This window comes from Trichosurus vulpecula, chromosome 8 (genome assembly GCF_011100635.1).
Source record: "Trichosurus vulpecula isolate mTriVul1 chromosome 8, mTriVul1.pri, whole genome shotgun sequence".
Taxonomy (NCBI): domain Eukaryota; kingdom Metazoa; phylum Chordata; class Mammalia; order Diprotodontia; family Phalangeridae; genus Trichosurus; species Trichosurus vulpecula.
Genome location: NC_050580.1, coordinates 70,964,322 through 70,984,924, shown reverse-complemented (window position 1 = coordinate 70,984,924; position 20,603 = coordinate 70,964,322). Strand labels below are relative to the sequence as shown.

At 40.7% G+C, this 20,603-nt stretch overlaps 1 protein-coding gene across 1 annotated transcript in view; it reads right to left on the bottom strand.

Annotated features, from left to right (window-relative positions):
- Nucleotides 1–19,925, bottom strand: part of CPEB1 (cytoplasmic polyadenylation element binding protein 1) — a 72,353-nt gene extending 52,428 nt beyond the window's left edge. Inside the window, exons 1-2 of the mRNA XM_036769581.1 lie at nucleotides 19,755–19,925; nucleotides 10,682–10,856 (exon numbers count right to left, since the gene is read on the bottom strand). Of these exons, the coding sequence (XP_036625476.1) occupies nucleotides 10,682–10,757 (76 nt within the window). The 5' untranslated portion in view covers nucleotides 10,758–10,856; nucleotides 19,755–19,925. The remainder of the gene's footprint in view (nucleotides 1–10,681; nucleotides 10,857–19,754) is intronic.
- Between the last annotated feature and the right edge of the window lie 678 nt (nucleotides 19,926–20,603).

Below are 20,603 nucleotides of genomic sequence, written 5' to 3'. Positions count from 1 at the left end.
AAGTTGTTTGAGATAGAGGAGATAAAATAAAATCAAGGAGGGACTTCAGGAAAAGAGAAGAGGGTGCCAAACATGATGCACAGCCTATGCAAAAGCACTGAGGTGAAACAGGGCCAGTGTAGACTGACCATACAGGGCATTAAAAGGAATGATGTGAAAACAGCCTATATAGCACCTACGTGCCAACCACTGTGCTAAACACTTTACAACTATTATCTCATTTGATCCTCACAACACCCACAAGAGGTAGATGCTGTTATTACCCCCATTTTACAGTTGAGCAAACTGAGGCAAACAGAAGTGAAGTCACTGAACCGGAAGCAATTGAGGCCCACTCTGAACTCAGGTCTTGCCAAGTCTGGAGTCCAGCCTCTGTGCACTATGGCGCCCCTAGCTTAGCAGGTAAAAACAGAAGATCTGCAATTGTACTAGCTCAGGCGACAGAGGGGAAAGGTGCACTTACAAGGTATTCTCAATGTCTTTTGCTTTTCCTGCAGTCATTCCTGGATATTAGCCACATATACTCCTCCTCAGAATGGAACCCACCCTTAACAACCACAGTCCAAAAAAAGTAGACAAAAACCATCAATACGGTGACAACACATCAGACAACGTATGCAACATTCACCCTTGATCGAGCCCAGCCTGCCTGCTGAGGAGGAGGAAGGCCATTGGATGGATCAATAAAGAGATCTTTGATAACCTTGAAAAAAGCTGTTTCAGTGGAGTGGTGGGGTTGGAAACCAGACTATAAGGCATTGAAAAATGAATGGCAGCTAAAGAAGTGCAAACAATGAGTGTAGGCTGCTTTTTCTAGGAGTTTGGCTGTGAAGAGAGAGATACAAAATGACAGCATAAGGGGACAGCAAGGTCAAGAGAAGATTTAAACAGATCTGGATGTGTTTCTAAGGCAGGTGAACCAGTGGATAAAGACTGGAGATCATGAAGAGAAGTGCAAAGGGGCAAGCTTAGGAAAAGATGGGATCCAGGGAACAAGCCAAAGAGGAGAGAAAAGGAACAGAGAATACGGAGAGGCTGAAGGGACTCATGGTAGCCTCAATTTTCTTGGTAAAATAAGAGGAAAGATCCTCTGCTGAAGGTGCTGAACAGACTGCGGAGTTTGAGAGGATATCAGAAGAGTCAAAAAACTGTAGGGCAGCCACAAAAGTCCAGTTGGGATCAGGCAAAACGTGACTTCATCCAAGAAATTCAACAGCAAAGGAGACAGTGCAAAGAAGGGGACATTGGAGAGGGCAGGAGAGAGAGGCTGATTCAGAGATATTTGGCAAACATCAGAAAAGTTCGAGAGATAACGGATGTTAAAGGTCATTTAGTCCAACCCCCTCTTTTACAAATGAGGAAATAAAGTCCTATTATATCTAGGAGTATACAGGACAGCCGAAAACTAACTTAGCTCACCTTGGACTACTAAGAGGCAAAAATGATGTCAAAAAAGAAGTAACTGACTTGTAAAATCAAGGAAGGATAGAGGGAGTGAAGATAACAAGGCTAAAGATCAACCCTAAACTAAAAGCAAAGCACAGGCATGCACACGCGCACGCGCGCGCACACACACACACACACGCACACAAATATATAAAACAAAAATTTGTAAGACAGAAAACAGGTTCAAATCCTCTGACCTCTGTATCTTGGTTTCCTCATTTGCAAAATGGAGAAATAAATATCTCTTAACTATTTACTTCACAAGGTAGTTCTGGCCCTTCAAGTGAGATACCATTAGCTCTCATTTCACACTATATACAATAAATTCCAAGATAAATCAATGATAAACATAGAAAACATCTTTTTAAAAATAAGAAAATTGAATGATCTCAACTGTGAAGAGAATTCTCATCTAGTCAATGAAAATAATTTCTAAGTAACAAAAGGGTGATCAAAGAGGTTTTTAACAAAAGGGTAACTAAAGAGGTTTTTTGCACAACAAAAAGAAATGAATGCAGAATAAAAAAATTATTGCCATAAACATTAAAAAAGTAAGATAAATATAGCCAATTCCTTCTAGATTTTGAGGAATTAGCTCCATTCTCCAATGGATAATTGGTCAAACGAAAATTACCAATAACCCCAGCTGAAAAATTGTTTCAACTCTAGTAAAAAATATAAATTAAAACAATTCTAGTACCATTTTAACCATATTAATTTCTTACAATCTGGCTTCTCACTCTACTGTGGAAAATGCTATCTAAAGTTACCCAAGATCTGTTGAATCCAATGGCCTCTGACCTCTGTGTAGCTTTTTACATTATTGATGACCACCCTTCTGTTTATAAGATCATCTTATTTCCCACTGATTTCTGTGACACTGCTCTCTCCTGATTCTCTTTCTACCTATCTGGCCATTCCTCAGTTTTCTCTGCTGAATAAGCCATCTTATGCTATCCTAGGGCCTGCTCTCAACTACTCTCCTTTGGGGTTCTCATCAGCAACCACGGTTTGAATTATTTCAGGACAGTCACTTTTCAAATCCATGTAGCTATTCATTTATCTTCTTAACTCCTGTCCCCACATCTCTAATTTGCCTGCTGGACATCTTTACCTGGATATCCCATCAGAACCACAAACTTATCTCTCCAAACCAACTTAAAGTTGTCTTCCTCTACTTCCATTTCTGTTGAAGGCCACCTCCCCATTCTCATAGATTTGGCACCTCAGTCATCCTTGTAACATCTCATCCTTCACATACCGAGTCAATGATCAAGTCTTGTTAGTCCTATCTCCACAATATCTTTTGCATGTGTCTATAAATAAGCATCAAGGGTTTCCTCTGTAACAAGCACTGGGGCACAAGCAAATCAAAACAGTCTCTGTCCTTATGGAGCTCAAAGTCTACCAGGAAAACATGTACACAGTAAAATACATATAAAGCACAAACACAAATTCACAGGCAAGAAGAAATTAAGAAATCATAAAGAATAATTTCCCTGCTTCTAGTCTCCCTTTTCCAATTCACTTTCATCCAGCTGCCAAAATATTAAGACAAAGTCTAAAAATGACATTCAAAAGCTTGCAATGACACCTTATTGCCTCTTGGGCAGCTAGGAAACATAATGGACAGAGTACTGGGCCTGGAGTCAAGAGGATCCATCTTCCAGAGTTCAAATCTGGCCTCACACACTTAGTAGCTGTGTGACCCTCTGCAAGTCACTTTACTCTGTTTGCCTCAGTTTGCTCATCTGTAAAATGAGCTGGAGAAGAAAATCACAAGCCAAGAAAACCCCAAACGAGGTCACAAAGAGTTGGATAGGACTGAAAAACTGAACAATACTGCCTCTTGGGTAAGTTATATGCCACCACCCCAGCCGGCCCATCGTAATTTGGCTCTAATCCTTCTTTCTAGCCTTATTTCATATTTCTATTCTTTTCACACAATGTTCCCAATAGGACTTGTACTCCACATTCCATTTCCATGCATTTGCCCAAGAGGCTTCCTAATACCTAGATTACATTCCATTATTAACCTCTGCCTCTCAAAATCTTTATTTTCTTTCAAGGCTTAGCTTAAAGCCTTCCCCAATTCCTTGTTATTAACGTTTTCTCCCTCCTCAAATTATCTTTTATTTATGCATTTGTATACTTGTCACTCTCTTTACCCCCTGGAAAAATGTAAGCTCCTTGACTGAAGGAAGTCAAGAAGACCCCAGATCAAATCCCATCTCAGACACTCCCTGTGTGACCAAGGGGCAAACCACTTCCCTTCTCTCAGCTTCATTTTCCTCATTTGCAAGATGGGGATAATGATACTTACCTCATAGGGCTGTGAGGCTTTGAAAGTCTTAAAATGCTATATAAATGCTACGTATTATCATTTGTCTTTGTATCCTCAGAATACAACAGTGCCATATAAAGGTATTTCAAGTTTCTTTAACTTGTTTAAATGCAAGGCTAGCAAGGCTGTGGAGAAAGAATCATGGTTGGCAAAATTTAAAGTACAATCTCTCTGAAAAGCAGTTTGGTGATATGTAGTAAGAGCTACAAAGCTACTCATTCCTTTTCATTCACTAATCTCCCTAGCTGGACTACACCAGTGATATCAAACTCCAACAGAAACAGGTGCCATTAAATCATATATATATATATATATATATATGGCTCCCTCTTAAAGGCTGCATTAAAACACCACATATTAGCTATATCTATGTCTTGTTGCCTTTATTTTGTTCAATATTCCCCAATTATATTTTAATCTGATTCAGGCCACACTCAGGCACGTTGTAGCCTGCAAGCAGTCTGCAGATGTTTAGACACCTCTAAACTACGTATCACAAGGATACACAAAAGAAAACTATGGATTTAGGGACAGCACTCTTGACCTCAAATCTCTGAGTACAAATTCCTATGATTTATGTGTACAATAATGCTCATATCAAGTTAATAAGCATTTGTTAAGTGCCCATTATGTGCCAGGCGCTATGCTAAGCACTAGAGATACTAGAGATAAAAACTGTGAAGAAATAGCAAAAAATGAGAAACAACCCACACATCCAAAGACTAGGAAATGCCTGAAATATAGTATACTAACACGAATGAATACTACTGTGCCATAAAAAGCACTAATATAAAGAAATTGGGGAGACTTATGAAGCAAGACAATAAGAAAATACTGGGTGTCATGATTCCAAAGGATTCAAGATGAAACATACTATCTGCCTCCAGAAAGAGGGTTGATAGACTCAAAATAAAGACGAAAGCATATTTTTTTTTCTAGCCTTTTTTTTGGGGGGGGGGAAGAAGACAACGTTTAAAATTATTTTTTTAAAAGTTTAGCCTATGAAACAAGGATGTCCATTATCACCCCTATTATTCAATTTGGTTCTAGAAACATTAGCTGTAGCAATAAGAGAAGAAAAAGAAATTGAAGGAATTAGAATAGGAAAAGAAGAAACTAAATTATCACTGTTTGCAGATGATATGATGATTTATCTAGAGAATCCTAGAGAATCAAGTAAAAAACTACTTGAAATAATAAACAACTTTAGCAAAGTTGCAGGATATAAAATAAACCCACATAAATCCTCAGCATTCCTATACATTACTGACAAAGCCCAACAGCAAGAGATAGAAAGAGAAATTCCATTCAAAGTTACTGAAGGCACTATAAAATATTTGGGAGTCTATTTGCCAAGGCAAACCCAGGGCCTATATGAACATAACTATGACACACTTTTCACGCGAATAAAATCAGATCTAAATAAATGGAGAAATATCACTTGCTCATGGTTAGGCCGAGCTAATATAATAAAAATGACAATTCTACCTAAATTAATCTATCTATTCAGTGCCATACCAATCGAACTACCAAAAAATTTTTTTACCGAGCTGGACAAAATAATAACAAAATTCATTTGGAAAAACAAGAGGTCTAGAGTATCTAGGATATTAATGAAAAGACATGCTAGAGATGGTGGTTTAGCCACACCAGATATTAAACTGTACTACACAGCAGCAGTCATCAAAACTGCCTGGTACTGGTTAAGAAACAGGGGTGTGGATCAGTGGAATAGGATAGGTACACAAGTAGGTGAAATCAACAAGTCTAGCAATCTACTCTTTGATAAACCCAAAGAAGCCAGTTTCTGGGCTAATAATTCACTATTTCACAAAAACTGTTGGGAAAATTGGAAAATGGTAGGGAAAAAACTGGGCATAGACCAATATCTTACACCATATACCAAAATAAAGTCAAAATGGGTTCATAATTTAGGAGTAAAAGTTGATACTCTAAATAATTTGGGAAAGCAAGGAATAGTTTACTTATCAGATTTGTGGAAAAGTAAAGAATTCATGACCCAACAAGAGATAGAGAGCATTACAAAATGCAAAATGGATAATTTTGATTATGTCAAATTGAAATGTTTTTGTACAAAGAAAGCCAATGCAACAAGAATTAGGAGGGAAGCAGAAAATTGGGAGAAAATCTTTGCAACTAGTATCTCTGATAAAGGCCTCATCTCTAAAATATACAGGGAGCTAAGCCAAATATATAGGAATACAAGCCATTCCCCAATTGAGAAATGGTCAAAGGATATGAACAGGCAGTTTTCAGAGGAAGAAATTAAAGCTATCTACAGGCATATGAAAAAATGCTCTGGATCGCTGCTGATTAGAGAAATGCAAATCAAAACAACTCTTAGATACCACATCTCTCCTGTCAGATTGGCTAAAATAACAAATCAGGAGAATGATAAATGCTGGAAAGGATGTGGGGAAATTGGAACATTGTTGCATTGCTGGTGGAGTTGTGAGCTGATCCAGCCATTTTGGAGGGCGGTGTGGAACTATGCCCAAAGGGCTATAGGAATGTTCATACCCTTTGACCCAGTAATACCACTTCTAGGGTTGTATCCCAAAGAAATCATGCAAGCGGGAAAAGGACCCATATGCACAAGAATATTTATAGCAGCTCTCTTTGTGGTAGCCAAGAATTGGAAAGCAAATGGATGCCCATCAATTGGGGAATGGCTGAACAAGCTGTGGTATATGAAGGTGATGGAATACTATTGTGCCATAAGAAATGGGGATGATGCAGACTTCATAACAACCTGGAAAAACCTACACGACATAATGCTGAGTGAGCGGAGCAGAGCCAGGAGAACGTTGTGCACAGCCACAGATATGTGGATTCCGTGAGGACCAACCCTGACATACGGCGCTTCTTTCAGCAACCTAAAGGGGCAAGGACAATTCCAGGGGACTCACGATGGAGAATGCTATCTTCATTCAGAGAAAGAACTGAGAAGTTTGAATACAGACTGAGGCACACTACATGCTCGCCTTTTCTGCTTCTCTTTTGTTTTTGTTTTTGGGGTTTTTTTTTTTCTTGTTTGTTTTTTTTTTTTTTTTTTTGGTTCTGTTTCTTCTTTCTCGTGATTCATTCCATTGGTCAAAATTCTTCTCCACGACTTGACTAGAGCATAAATTAATTCAATGCGAAGTTATACATGACAGTTATATGAGACTTCATGCCGTCTTGGGGAGGGAGGGGGGAGGGAGGGGAGAAAAACTGGAACTCAAAACTATGTAGAACCGTGTGTGGTAAACTAAAAATAAATAAAACACCTTTAAAAAAAAAAAGTTTAGCCTAAAGTAATTCTAATTTACATCATTATGAAAAGCTCAGCAACACAAAACTGGGATTATAACTTCTAATTATAATGTTTCATTTATCTAAGTATGTCATATTTTCTTGTAACCTCAACTCTCTAAACATAGCACCATCAACTAACCATTAGATCTAAGTGGGAAAAATCTCAGTACAGTCAGTTCTGCTATAATTCATGTTTCAAAAACTCAAATTTGTTCCACTGCAATTGATATACCAGGGAACATTTTAAACATAAAGACAATTTCAAGTTTGCTTCTGTTTGATTTCCTCCTTTAGAAACGTCAAGAATGCAGAAAACAGCACTACTTCCCAATAATTCAATCCGAAAACCCAGCAAGTCCTCCTGCAAAAATACTTCGGGTCTTTGTCGGACTTAGTTTATTGTGTATCTTCCAGTGCTGTGGTAGTTGTGAGCTGAGAAGGGGTGATTTGAACTTCCCCTGTTCCCTTCAGTTACTGCTAATGACTCCCTACCCCATCCCTGATGACGGCAGCCAAACTTGTTGCAGCCCAAGGAGTAGGGCCATGAGCAACTCAAGGCTTCAAATGCTGCCACTATTTATTTTAGCATTCAAACATTTCTTAACATTTAATGTGTATCAAATTGCGCTACCCATTTATTAGGTTCCTATCTTTTTTAAGATGTCACTAACCCCACTTTCCTCACAAGCCCTATGGTTTTCACCAAATTGCACAGTTCACAGCTTTTGGCAAACGTACAAGTTATAGCAGAACTGACTAGACTCCAAAATGGCTATCAAGACAGTAGTGTGTCAAGATTTACCCTCAGTAAATTACCCTGGCCTTCAGTTTTATTATCTTAAGGTTACTGGACCATTATTATTCTAAAAAACAAATCTGTAAGAACATCCCCCCAAAAAATAACTAACAAATTTTTTAAGGAAAAAATTTGAGGTATTTTAAAAATTTTTATTTCTTGATCTAAAAAACTGAGATTTTAAAAAATTATTTATATTTTTTCTTCTTTGGTATTTAGCAAGAGAAAAAAGTTGCGTTTCAATATCTTATAGCAGCCATGACTTGTGTTTTTTCACCATGTATTCATTTGGCTTTTTAAAAAGTGTTTTTAGGAGGCTCATTATCTCCCCATTCTGTTCCCTAACTTTCCTGTTACTGGGCCACCACCCTTAGTCACACAGGCCTGAAACCTTGGCATCATCTTCGACTCTTCACTATTTCTCATTCACCATGCCCAATCACTCAGCTAATCCTATCCATTCTCTCTCTTCTGACTCAACCACCACCCTTTCTCAACTCTCCCCAATCCAGTCCATCCTCCATATTAGGCTGTCAAAGCAATCCCCCTGGAGTTCAGCTCTGACCATACCCTTAATTCAATAAATTTCAGTGGCTCTCCCTCTTACCCTGAGTATCAAACATAAAACTTGTTTGACTTTTAAAGCACCTGACCCCTTCCTCCATATTCACCTCACACAGACACCCCCAAGGATTCCTGACTGTTCCACCTCCTGCCTTTGATCACTTTCCCCAGCCCTCCCCATGCCTGTGCTTCATGGCTTCCTTCGAGCCTCAGCCAAAGTCCCACCTCCTGCAAGAACCCTTTCCTAGGCTTCCATAATCTTTGCTCAAAGACTATGCTCCATTGACTGTGTGCCTCTCTAACTTCTATGGTGTTATATGCTGTCATCTGCCCTATTCGAGAGTGGTCTCCTTGAAAGGAGGGACTGTTTGCCTTTGTATCTCCAGTGCTTAACACTGTCTGGCACATAGTTAAGCTAAAAAAAAGGATAGTTTTAAGCTTTTTTTACCACTTGCTGAAATCTTAATATTTCATTTATAGATGGAAGCTTTCTACATAGATTACAAAATTCAATGGCTAGACTGCAAAATTTAGTTATTAGTACTCCAAAGGATTGTCAAAGTTGCCTGTTTGAAGTATTTTGCATACTTTCAATCTCTTCTTACTTATCTTTGGCCCACAAACACCTGTATGACGAAATAAACAGAAGTGAATTTTGAAGCTGCCAACAATAACCAACCTTTAGGAAGTTCATTTTTTCTAGGCAGTACAAGCAAGTATTTTCCAACATTGGATAAGGTCTAAGGAAATGTTTCCTAGGGTATCCAAAAAAACAACTGTATTTAAATCAAACTATTCTGCCTGAGGTAGTTTTTAGTCATTTATTTATAGAATGCAAAATGCAACTAGTGATAGAAAAGCAACTATAACTACCTTTCAAAAAGTCCTTTCACATGTTTCTAATGAGTGAAAACACACAGACACATTCTGAGGTCCTTAGGACAAAGTGTATTTTGAAGTACCTCTGTTCAGAGATCACTGAAAGCAGTAACAATTCTTAACATTCTAAATTGAGATATCTGGGATATGAAAAAGTAAACAACTCGTAACAGGTTAACACCACCCATTTCTGATTCTAGGTAGTACTACAGACATCAAGATTCAGGAGCAGGCAGAGAAAAACAAGTTTTCAGGTTTGTTCCATTCACAATTTAATGGATATAAAATTTTACTATTAAAGCCAAAAATAGACTTATTTTGCTTTTTTAAAGATAGTGGTTATATGGATAATCAATATCTAATTGTTTAACTTTTTAAGGCGTGGGCAAGGTTGGGAGGAAGATAATTTGGAACTCAATTTTTTAAACAGATTGTTAACAAGAATTTTACACGTAACTGGGAAATGTTTAACAAAATAAAAACAATTTTAAAAATTAAAATAAAAAATAAAGGTAATGGTTATATAGCCCTTCATGGGGCTATCCTGAAACCCAAAATTTCCACAGACATTTTATACATCAGTGATTTGTAAATCCAGTTGTACATCCCAGAAAGTCTTCAATAATCAAGGTTCATTACAAAATTCCCCCAAAACAAAACCACTTTAATCAAAAAACCCCACATACCAATACATACGTATCTATAAAAGCATTCTTTACATGTTACAACTCTATAAAGGTTAGGTATTATACATCACAGCTATACCGAGTATCTTTGAGATCGTTTGTCTTTAGCAAGTAGCTGCCTCAACATGAATAGGGAATTTTATATGAAGCTTCTACCCAACTTTGAAACCTGGTGAATATTTTACTCCAGTCTCCAACTTAAGATGAAAAGGAATTAAAACTTCCAAAAGAAAGTTAAGACTTTTTTTTCCTACCTAACAGGTCATGAGAAAAGCATTCTGTAAACCCTGAATTATCTAGATACAGTAGACATTAACTAAAAATTTTTCAGTGCTTTTAGAAGTACTCTAAGAGTCTTCTAGAACATTTAAGCTTCAAAATGTCCCCACTGTCCCATTTGCATCCCAAAACAGAAATTCTTGAATATTATAAATAGAAATGCAAATCTTATTTAAATAGCATCATTAACCATCAACAGGTATGGCATTTCTAGATACTCGTGTTAAATCTTCAATAAAATTAAAATTAACTAAATATCCAAGATATAGTACAGTAATCCACCCTACCCCTCATAACTACAAATTTCTTAGTTAGGTGCACCTGGAACAACCCAGTCCATCCCTGCTTTCAGCTGCAGACCAACATCACCTGAAAAGTGATCATGCCTTCCTTTTGTAAGAGGTGTTGTGCAGACTCGACTGAAATCCAGAGAGTTGTCCAACATGGCGTTTATTCTACGGAAAATATCAGCATTGCTACAAGTTGAAAGTGCAGGGGCTTCAGGGCTATCCCAGCAGTCTTTGATCCTCCCTGTGTCTTCTTTCTAGTAGGACAGAGAAAAGAGTCTTTTAGCCCAAATTCATTTAGTTCAAACCCCACATTATCAAGTTAAATCAATAATGAACAAATCTTAGTCCTTACTCAAGTAGTGGCCTGTTATTTTCTCATCCATAGGAGCCACTTTTAAACTCACAAGGTTTTGTTTGGGTTTTTTTTTTGCAAGAATAAAATAAAGATCTCTGAAAAAATGCTTTGGAAATATCAAGCGGGATAAGGAGTAGACCTGGGATTTCAGTGATACAGGAAACTTGATGGAAAAAAAATACTCCCTTTACCAATTCACATCAGCACCTTCTTTAATTTATATCCTCAGGGAGTTGCCTGGCCCATTGAGAGGTTAAGTTGACTAATCCAAGGTCATAAAGCCAGTAAGTGTCAAACATGATTTGAACAAAAGTTTCTTGGCTCCAAGACCAACTATCTACCAAAATGCCTCTCCAATTAATATTATATACATATAAGCATTTATTCATTGGAACACTTCTGTATGTACAGAAGACTGTGTTAAGGTACCAAAGGGGATAAAAAATTGTTGGAAAATATGGTTTGTACCCTCAAGAAATTTGCAGGGTGTTCTAAGTTGTTAAACCAATATAAGAATGAAAAAGGAGGGAAGACATAGTAACATTGGCAGGTCTTAAGGGACATTCAAGTTTTAGTTGAGCAGAATTAGCAAGGAAAGGAATACCAAAATAGAATAAATTCCATGAGCAAAAAGCAAGTAAGGTAGAAACATGGATCCTGAATTCTGGCAATGGTTAAGTGGTATTATATTCACACAGAGAATTCCCACTTAAGGTAAATGGAAAGTTCCACACACCTCCCCCAATCCTAGTGGTGCTCCATGGCCCTTCCGTGACCATGGCCCTCCCAAGTCTGCATGAGTGCTGCAGCACCTGCAGAAGCAAGCAGGGAGTAGAAGCCAGAGACCAGAGAGCTGCTGTCCACACGAGCTGAATTTGTGTAATGCAAATTTGTTTGAAGCAGAAACTCTCTAATTCTCTTAAGAATTCACATAGGATGGTAGCTCCTACAAGAGTATCTATCAGGTTCTCTTCACTCACAACCTTGAGCCAACATCTACCAGTTTGAATGTTCTCACTTTCCAATTCTTTACATTAAAGAAAATGCAGACGACTTTAAAAGGCTAATTAGCTTCTCTTCCCCATTCACCATCCTTTATCACACCAACCCTACCATAAAACTAACTTCAATTCCGACATCAGAGAATTCAGGGAAAAGTAAAGATCCTGGACCAAAAAAACAAAAACACACAAACAAAAAAAAAAAACCATACCATACAGGTACGCCTCGAGGAGTAGTTTCAGTTAAAAATGTAAATCAAGTCAGAGACTAAGTTTTCTCAAATATCATAGGCAGTTGTATTGCTGATTCGTATGCCATCTTACGTTCACACATTCACTAAAAGTAAAAATGTGCTTTCATTCCTTTTGTCTTCCTCTAACAATCTGTACTAGATATTTCTATACTAGTCTTATCAACTCTATTAACCCAATTTTCTTGTGAATAGGAACCATATTGCATACCACATCATCAACCTAAAAGAATGATGACAAAGAATCTTTATCATACCAAAGGAGTGTAGACATCATGGGAAGGAGCCCTTCTCACCTCTTCCATGATGTCTCCAACCAGAGAGGAAGCCTGCCCCACATCACAGGATAATCATTACCAACACATACCATGCTGCTTCTTCGGGCACTAAGAGAAGAGAATGCTACAGCACTCAAGAGCACAGATGCTGCCATCACTGTTGGGACCGGATTGTCCCACAGGATCGACTGAAGAGGAGCAGGGAGGTACTATCCTTACAGCCATATACTACACTGAATTTAAGAGTTTCAAATATTCAGGAACTTTTTTTATTAAATGACCCTGCAATCTCACTATAGGAAAGGCTAGTATAAAGGGAAATTCATCACGCCAGAACAAAACAGGTACTACCTACACTGTTCTCAAGCAACAAAAAGCCAAGGAAAATCTTCCAATTCATTTAAAAATTGCTGTTTTGTCAAACATTTGAGTGCCTACTGTGTACAAGGAATTATGCAGGCACTGAGGAATATGAGGAAATATAGCCATGGTTTCTGTCCTTACTGAATTTAAATTCTAGTTAGGGATATAAGGGAAACGTACAAGGTAACAATCTCAAGTGAGTACCTCAGAAATAAGATGGCCCGGGAGTTTGCTGGAAGGAGAAGTCACTAAGGAATAGTATGTATAGCAGAAAAGGTCTAGGTTGAGGACAGATAATGAGTAAACGAGTCTAGCTGAAAAGAACAGGGAATTATCTTAAGGCAATAAGCTGAAGACATGGCTGGTGGGATAAGTAGTGGTCATACTGCCTCTCAGTAGACAGTTTAGAACCATTCCATGGGAGGTGGTAGTGGAAGGGGAAATTATATGCTTTATAACTATGAAACTGGCAACTGGAGGCAGCTTGGTACACTGGAAAACGCACTGAACTTGGAGCACAGACTGGAGTTACAATCTCACCTTTCACTTAGGACCTGTGAAAACCCAAGTACTTACATCCCCAGGCCTCTTTTAAGAGGTTCATCAAAGAGGGTCCAAGTTTCCTTACATCATCTCTAGATACCATCTCGACGGTCTGGCAGATTCTGAGCTATGAAAATATGCTAGCAGTGAGAATTAGAAAAGGCAGATACCAGAAGAAAAAAAGAATCTGTGCACCTTTTATGACCGTTAGTGAGATAGTAGTTATTGAGGAAAAGATCTGGCTTTTTTTATGGACTGCAAATTCAGTGAGTCAACACAGTGCTAAAGCAGCCCAAAAAATCCCAAATGATCTTAGACTATGTTGAAAGGTATTCCGGAAATGGGAAAAGCAAGAGTCCCTTTCTAGACTCTGCCCTGGCCAGAACCCATCTGGATTATTGTGCCTAGTTTTAAAGCCCTATTTCAGAAAGAGTCATCAATAACCTAAAAAACATCCAGAGAAAAGGCAGAAAAACCAGGTGCATAAAGGACCTGAAGATCAGGCCCTATACAGAGGAGCAGTTAAAGGAACCAACTGGAGATGCTTAGTCTGAAGAATAGAAGACTCTGGGCATGACAGCTATCTTGAAGTATGTGAAGTCCTGTCATGTCAGGGGGATCAGACTTTCTAGTTGACTCTGTAACAGAACCAAAAGCCATGGTTAAAAACTGTTAAAAGAAAAATTAAAACTTGAAGCAATGACACATTTACTGACAACCAGAGCCACCCAAAAGTATAATGGGCACCTACAAAGGCAGCAAACTGCCCCCTCATTAGTGGTCTCCAAGAAAAGGCTCAATGACCACCTCTCAGCTACTTAGAGAGAACTTTTGAATTGTTCCAATTCAGATGTTGTAATGATAATACCAGCTACTTACTGGCTGAGGGAAGTGGGAGAGAGACAAGGGGATGTTCAAAGATGACTGGGATGTTGAACTACAGGAGACAGGGAGAAGGGTGGTTTCTTCACATCAAATATTTATTAGAAACTAGAGGTATAGGCAATAACAGCTCCTCAAGGAGCTTAACATCTAATTCTGATCAGAAGGAGACCTACCAGGAGTGAACCAGACAAAAATGCAGAATATTGAAGATGACACTGCTCAAGATTTTTTCTTTTTGAGGGGGAGGGAAAAGTAAGGAATGTTTTAAGTTCCATGTGGATATGTCTAGCAAGTAGATAGAGTCGTGAGACTTAAGTCCAAAAAAGCAGTCATGGCTGGAAATAGATTGGGGAGTCATACTTAAGCTGAGAGCATGGGGAGTCATACTTAAGCTGAGAGCAAATGAATGTACTATGAGATAAGCAGAAGGCCAAAGACTGAGCTTTGAGTAGACCTACATGTGAGGAACAGGAATGGGGGAGAAGATGCAATGGAAACAAAAATGGAGCAGAGGTTTAAATGGTGAATCATCTTCAAGGTTGCAAAAGCCAAGGGAGAATAATCTCTGAAAGGAGAGTGATCAACATAATTTAATAGAAGTAACACGAGGCAAGTTTTACCAACAGGCATGACCTGGGGCAAGTCACAAACTCTTGGTTTCCTCTACTACTTAAAGGAGGTTTTGGTATAGTGGTGAGGAAAAAGCAAGACTGAAGGAGGCTGCTTTGTCTGCAGATGGTAAAGGGAGATTTAGTGGGGACATTAGACTAAAACCTTATCTTCGATTAACTTCTCTAACACCTGCATCTCTAGACTCACTTCTAAAACCCTCTCACATATCCACACCAACTCCCCAGTTTCTGGCCTTTTGCCAAGACTGAGAAAAATCATTAACGTTAGCCATAGTACACCCCAGAAACAACCAATACATACAGTTGACCAAGAAAGCCATTGGATGTTATCTTTGAAGGTAGAATTCTAGGTCAAACGTGTATTGTAGAATGTCTCAAATAAGTCCAAATATCATAAAAATTAATTTTGTTCGGATTAAAATAAAACAAATTCTATTTCATTAGAAACTGCCACCTCAATCAGGATACAGATAATCCCTGACCTAAGTTAGTGTTTCTAAGTCCAAAAAAGGTGCTAATTACTACTGTTTCATGCCAAACCAAGGAAAAAAATAAAATCCTCTCAGCAGAAGCCTGCTCCTTTATTAGTCAAGATTTCCTGGCTCATCCTTAAGAATAAAGGAAGATCAGACACTCCATAGAAAAGCAGATCTACAGACGAGGCCTTTTCTCAGTCTCCCCCCACCGCTAGTACCTTCTGATTACTTTCCATTTACAGTGAAGGTATCTTATATGTACATAGTTGTCTACATGTCGTCTCCTCCATTAGACTGGTAGCTCCTTGAGAGCAAGGGCTGCTTTCACTCTTTGTATCCCCAGTGCATAGCATAGTGCCTAGCAGCATATAGTACAAGCTCAAAAAATGCTTTTTGACTGATGTGCCCAGGTATAAGACAGAATACGATTGATATGAAAAGGGGATTCTTGATCCTTTTTGTGTCAAGGACCCTCCTTTGGCAGCCTGGTGGAGCCTATGGACTCTTTGTTAGAGTGAATTTTTTTATTAATAATTGAAGGAAATGCCCAATTTCAGTTAGAAGTGAAAATAAAGATGCAAATTTTTTCCCATCCAAGTTCACAGGGCCCCCCCCATCTATCTGACCCATCAATGTATTTCAAGAATCTCCATGTTAGAATAAAAGATTGTCACTTTAAGTCATAATCCTTTCTTCTTCAAATCTAAACTACTAAAGACAATAACCCAAACATTAATAGGTCTGCTGAAAAGTGCTAGAGAAATTCATTTCACCCAATAGAGCTTAATGTTTGTTGAGGTAAATTCCTCCTCTTTAAACAAATAAAAAGTGCTGTAGAAAATGGTCATTTAACAAAAAGGAAATGAAAGCAATAACTGAAATAATTTTACTGGCACTGATATTACTATTATAACTGACCTGAGAAACAAATGACATGGATAACTATTTTAGCTACTAAATAAATCAAGACCGAATTCTTAACATAGTTCCAGGTTGGTATGTGATAGACAACTTGGATGAAAAAGCAGCTAGAGATATAATAGCTATCAGTTTCCAATGCTGTACCAATTATTGCTTTTACAGCTTTTGAGTGAGAAAGCTATGTTTGTATTTCGGCAGGTATACCCACTAGCAAAATCAAATCAGCAAAGCTCATCACACTCTACTACCAACAAATTCGAGTTTGTTCTGTTATTGCAGACTTTAGAATAAGCCCCAGACTATTCCTGGAGGAACTCTTAACTATGAACTGTTCCCCAAAGAGCCTACCTCTGTACTGTTGAAATTTTGATTAATCCTCTCTGGAAATCTGAATTGGCACGGGAATTATAAAGGTAAATTCTACATTTGTTAAGATCCAATCTACCTTTCTTGGCCCTTAAAGTTGTTTTATAATTTAAGATTAATCCAGTTCCAGCAGGGAAACATTCTGGTAATTTTAATTAATGTCCAATCTTCCCACTAAAGGAGCCAGGTCTCCCTTTCAACACTAAACTTTACCTACCTTTCCTGAAACTCCAGACACTATTAGATCAGCTAACTCTGCCTCCACACAAAAGGAATGGTAAATGCAAGCACATTCCTGCTAATATCAGTATTGCTGTGCCAGGGGTTCAGAACAACCATGCTGGCTTCAGCAGCTCCTAAAAATTTTTCTCAAACTGAAGAGGCTTATCAGAACTGCAACCAGTAGGAAGCAGGCAGCTAAAAACTGTCCTATTACGTTATTTACATTAAATAAACAGCCTGGACTAATTCTCTCACCACAAAGTAGAGATGCATATAGAAAGTTTGATTCTATGCTATCTTCCCTCCTCTGTTCATCCTTTTCCTTTTTTTCCATATCTTAAATCTGGAGTCTAAAAACGTCATTCCTTTTTTATATAGTTACAACTCCACTCACCAAATGGTTCAACTCACTGAGAAAATAGTAAACCAAAAATTTTCACTCAAACCCTGTTTTGGTGGTAACCATACTTGTAAAGCTCACTCTCCTACCACATGTACAGTCTGCAACCACATAAAATTTGGTTTTATATAAAGGACAGCATTTAATTTTTGTCATCAGAAAGATCAAAGATCCTTGGAAAACGGGGATGGTCTGCTTTCTTATTCATTGCTATCTAGTAGCAGGGGTAGACATATCTTTTTTGTATCATTTTCATCCCTCCCCCAAACCAAAGTTCTTCAGACTTCTGGGCTAAGATTTTGTAGGAAGCCTCTCCCCGCCCCCCACCACCACCTTTCTTCTTTAGCTGTTATATTTGCTTCCCCTTTCAATGAACCTTGGCTAGTAGAAATTATCCTGAGATGTACATTTGGACTAGGTTTCTGGTTTTTAGAGGTTGCTTAAATTACACTTGACCCCATCCCTAAAAAATAAAATCTATGAACCAAACAACATACAATCAAAACAGTTTCCTTAATTTCCAGGTCTTTTCCCATACATTAGATCAACTGGTCTAAATTATATTTCATACCCAGAAAAGTGCTCCATACAATGTGTTCTGACTTGAGCTGGCTGAAAATGCTAAAAGGCCTGATAAACCTCAATGTTTTGCCTTAATATTGTTCTCCTCAGGGGCTAGCTACAACTAAGTAAGTGCCCCTTTGTTATCTAAGCTCCAGAAATGGCACAAGTTCCATGCACTTTAGTGGTTCCTCCTCTGGACAGCTTCTACCTGAGAGCATTAGAACAAAATCAGGGACATAAACAATTTAATTGTTTTAAGTGCACTGTACACTCCCTTTTTTAAAGCCTATTTCCCCAGACACTGGAGGAAATTTAAAGGCAGATGGTCCTCACAGACACTATTTCTCCAGTGGTTATCAACCTACTTGTTAATATTGTGAAGAAACTTCTTCTTATGAAAGTCAAGTCCTTTTAAAATGAAGGTGCTATAAAACAGTCGGTGCTTGATAAAACCACGCACATTCAAGGTGGCCCTGTGGCTAGAAAGAAGTCCTTGCCAAAGAAAGCAACATTAAACAGACTCCATTTAGCTGGATCTTCCCTAAACATGTAGAGTGCACCTAACGCTTTGTAACTACCTATGTTCCTGTTGTGGGGGCTATTATTCCCCCAATGTAGTGCTTTTGGTTCGGTTTTGACACACAAACCGCCGCATTTCATAGCCCTGTGTCAAGTTGTTGTCCTCCAATGGAGAATAATTCTCCTGCCACAAAAGAAAATATGGAAAGAAAAAGACATCCTTTCAAAGGAATTCGTATTTCTGGAAACCTAGTTAACATAAGTCTCTTAAAAAAAATCAGGCTGAGAAAAGACAAACATGCTTAACTTTTGGTGACCCATCATCGAGATGTTAAGTGATTTTAACCTTTTCTCCCACCCCCCACCCCCCACATTTTCGAATTCTTCAACCCTCCATTAGCACTATTTGGCATGTTCCTTGGGGGGGGGGGGGGAACAAACATGGTCCCCGGAACATCGAAGCTTCACCACCTTAGTACATTGCCAGTAACTAGGGAAAAGCTGAGCCACCTTTGAGGATTAAAACAAGGAACAGATTAAATATTCCATTTCTCTTGGCTAGGTCACCAACCAACAAAAACCGGATGCCACAACGCAGTTAGGGGTCTCCCCCCAACACGGGGAGGGGGAACCAGAATCAAAGGAGTCTGTATTAAGTTATGACCATCAGACGTTTAAAAAATTCGGAGATTTATGGAGAGCATGGCCGGAAGTTGGATTTCGACCTTACTTTGTGAAGCTCAAGCCTCTAGAGGAGTGGTTTTGTTTAGAAGAGCACTACCGAGAGGCGGGATGAGGGTGGTTGCACTGCCTACAGTCGAAGTTAATTCACTCAGGGCACCAACACCAGTGAAAGGATCAGAGACCTCAGGTGAAAGCGGCCCTGGACAGCAACCGGCCCCCCTTCCGCTGTGCGTGCTCGCTGACCCGGCCCGGGGGCGTCCACCCAGCCAGGCGCCGTCCGCTCCAACGCCCGGCACCCCACCGTCGGCCTTCGAGCATCCTTCTGCTCCTCCCCCTCTCCCGGATTGCCACGGGTCTGGCCGCCCCGCCCTGGCTCACCTGGTGGAGGGCCCTCCTGCTGCGGCTCCGAGCCTGGACACGGCCTCGAGATCGGCCCTGCCCTTGCCCAGCCGCAGCCCTCCCTCCCTCCCTCCTCCGCCCTCGCCGCCCCGCCCCCCCCACCCACCCCGAGCTCCTGGGCCCGGGGAGAACCCCGAGGGTCTGCGCTCGCACGTGGACGCCTCCCGCCGGCCGGCTCCTCCCATCCCCACCCCCCAGAGGTCTCCGCGGCGCTGGGCCCGGCCCGGCCCGGCCCAACCCGCCCAGCCGGGCCGGCCTGGAGTTGACGTGGCTGCGCCCCGGCCCCACCCTACCTGGGCGGCGGCAGAGGCAGTAGCGGCCACTTCGGCCGGCCGCGGCCCGTTACTCAGGGACGCTGACTGCCCCAGGAAGGTCGGGCCCCTCCGAACCGAGGCGGCGGCAGCGGCGACTCCGGACAGCCCCTGGCTCTGCGCTCTCGGTGCCGAACGTGTGAACCACGTGACCCTCCCTCCTCCCCCCCCACCCCCCCGCCGGGCCGGGAGGGGGGAGCGCGCCGCGGCCCGAGGGAGAGGCCGAAGCGAAGCCGAACCGCCCTTAAAGGAGACGCGTCGCCCCAGGGTCTGTCGGCAGCTCTCACTTTCTCTCAGCCCCCCACACGCGCTGAGCCGCCCGGACCCGGTGAGGGGCAGGACGCCTCAACACCGACACAACAGAGAGGCGTCAGAGCCTACTGAGGGCCGCCCCACGTGCGCTTCTAGACGCCTCCAGGGACCCTCTCTCTGCCGCGAACCCCCTGGCTGCTCGTGATGCCCCTGCCTCCGGGCTCTGTGCGTAACTCAGCATCAACATCCACAACCATGACTAAGGGGAGCGCGGGTCACATGGAACCGCGACTGAGAGACCCAGCCCAGTGGGGAAAGGGCCGCGGATCGTCTGAACCCGCCTCCCATCCCGCTTGGCCCTGTATGCCCCCTGCCCCATCGAGGCACCTCCTCGAGGCTCTTGTGCCCCCCTCCTCCAACTCCATGCCACCCGCACCTGCACCCGAGAATGCCTCCACCCCAGCAAAACGCGCTTTGCAAGGGGGGATGCCCGTGAGAGCTCCATGACCGACCCCCCGCGGGATCCCCTGGAGGACCCTGGCTCCTTTAAAATGAAAGAACAAGAGAATCACGAGTAGT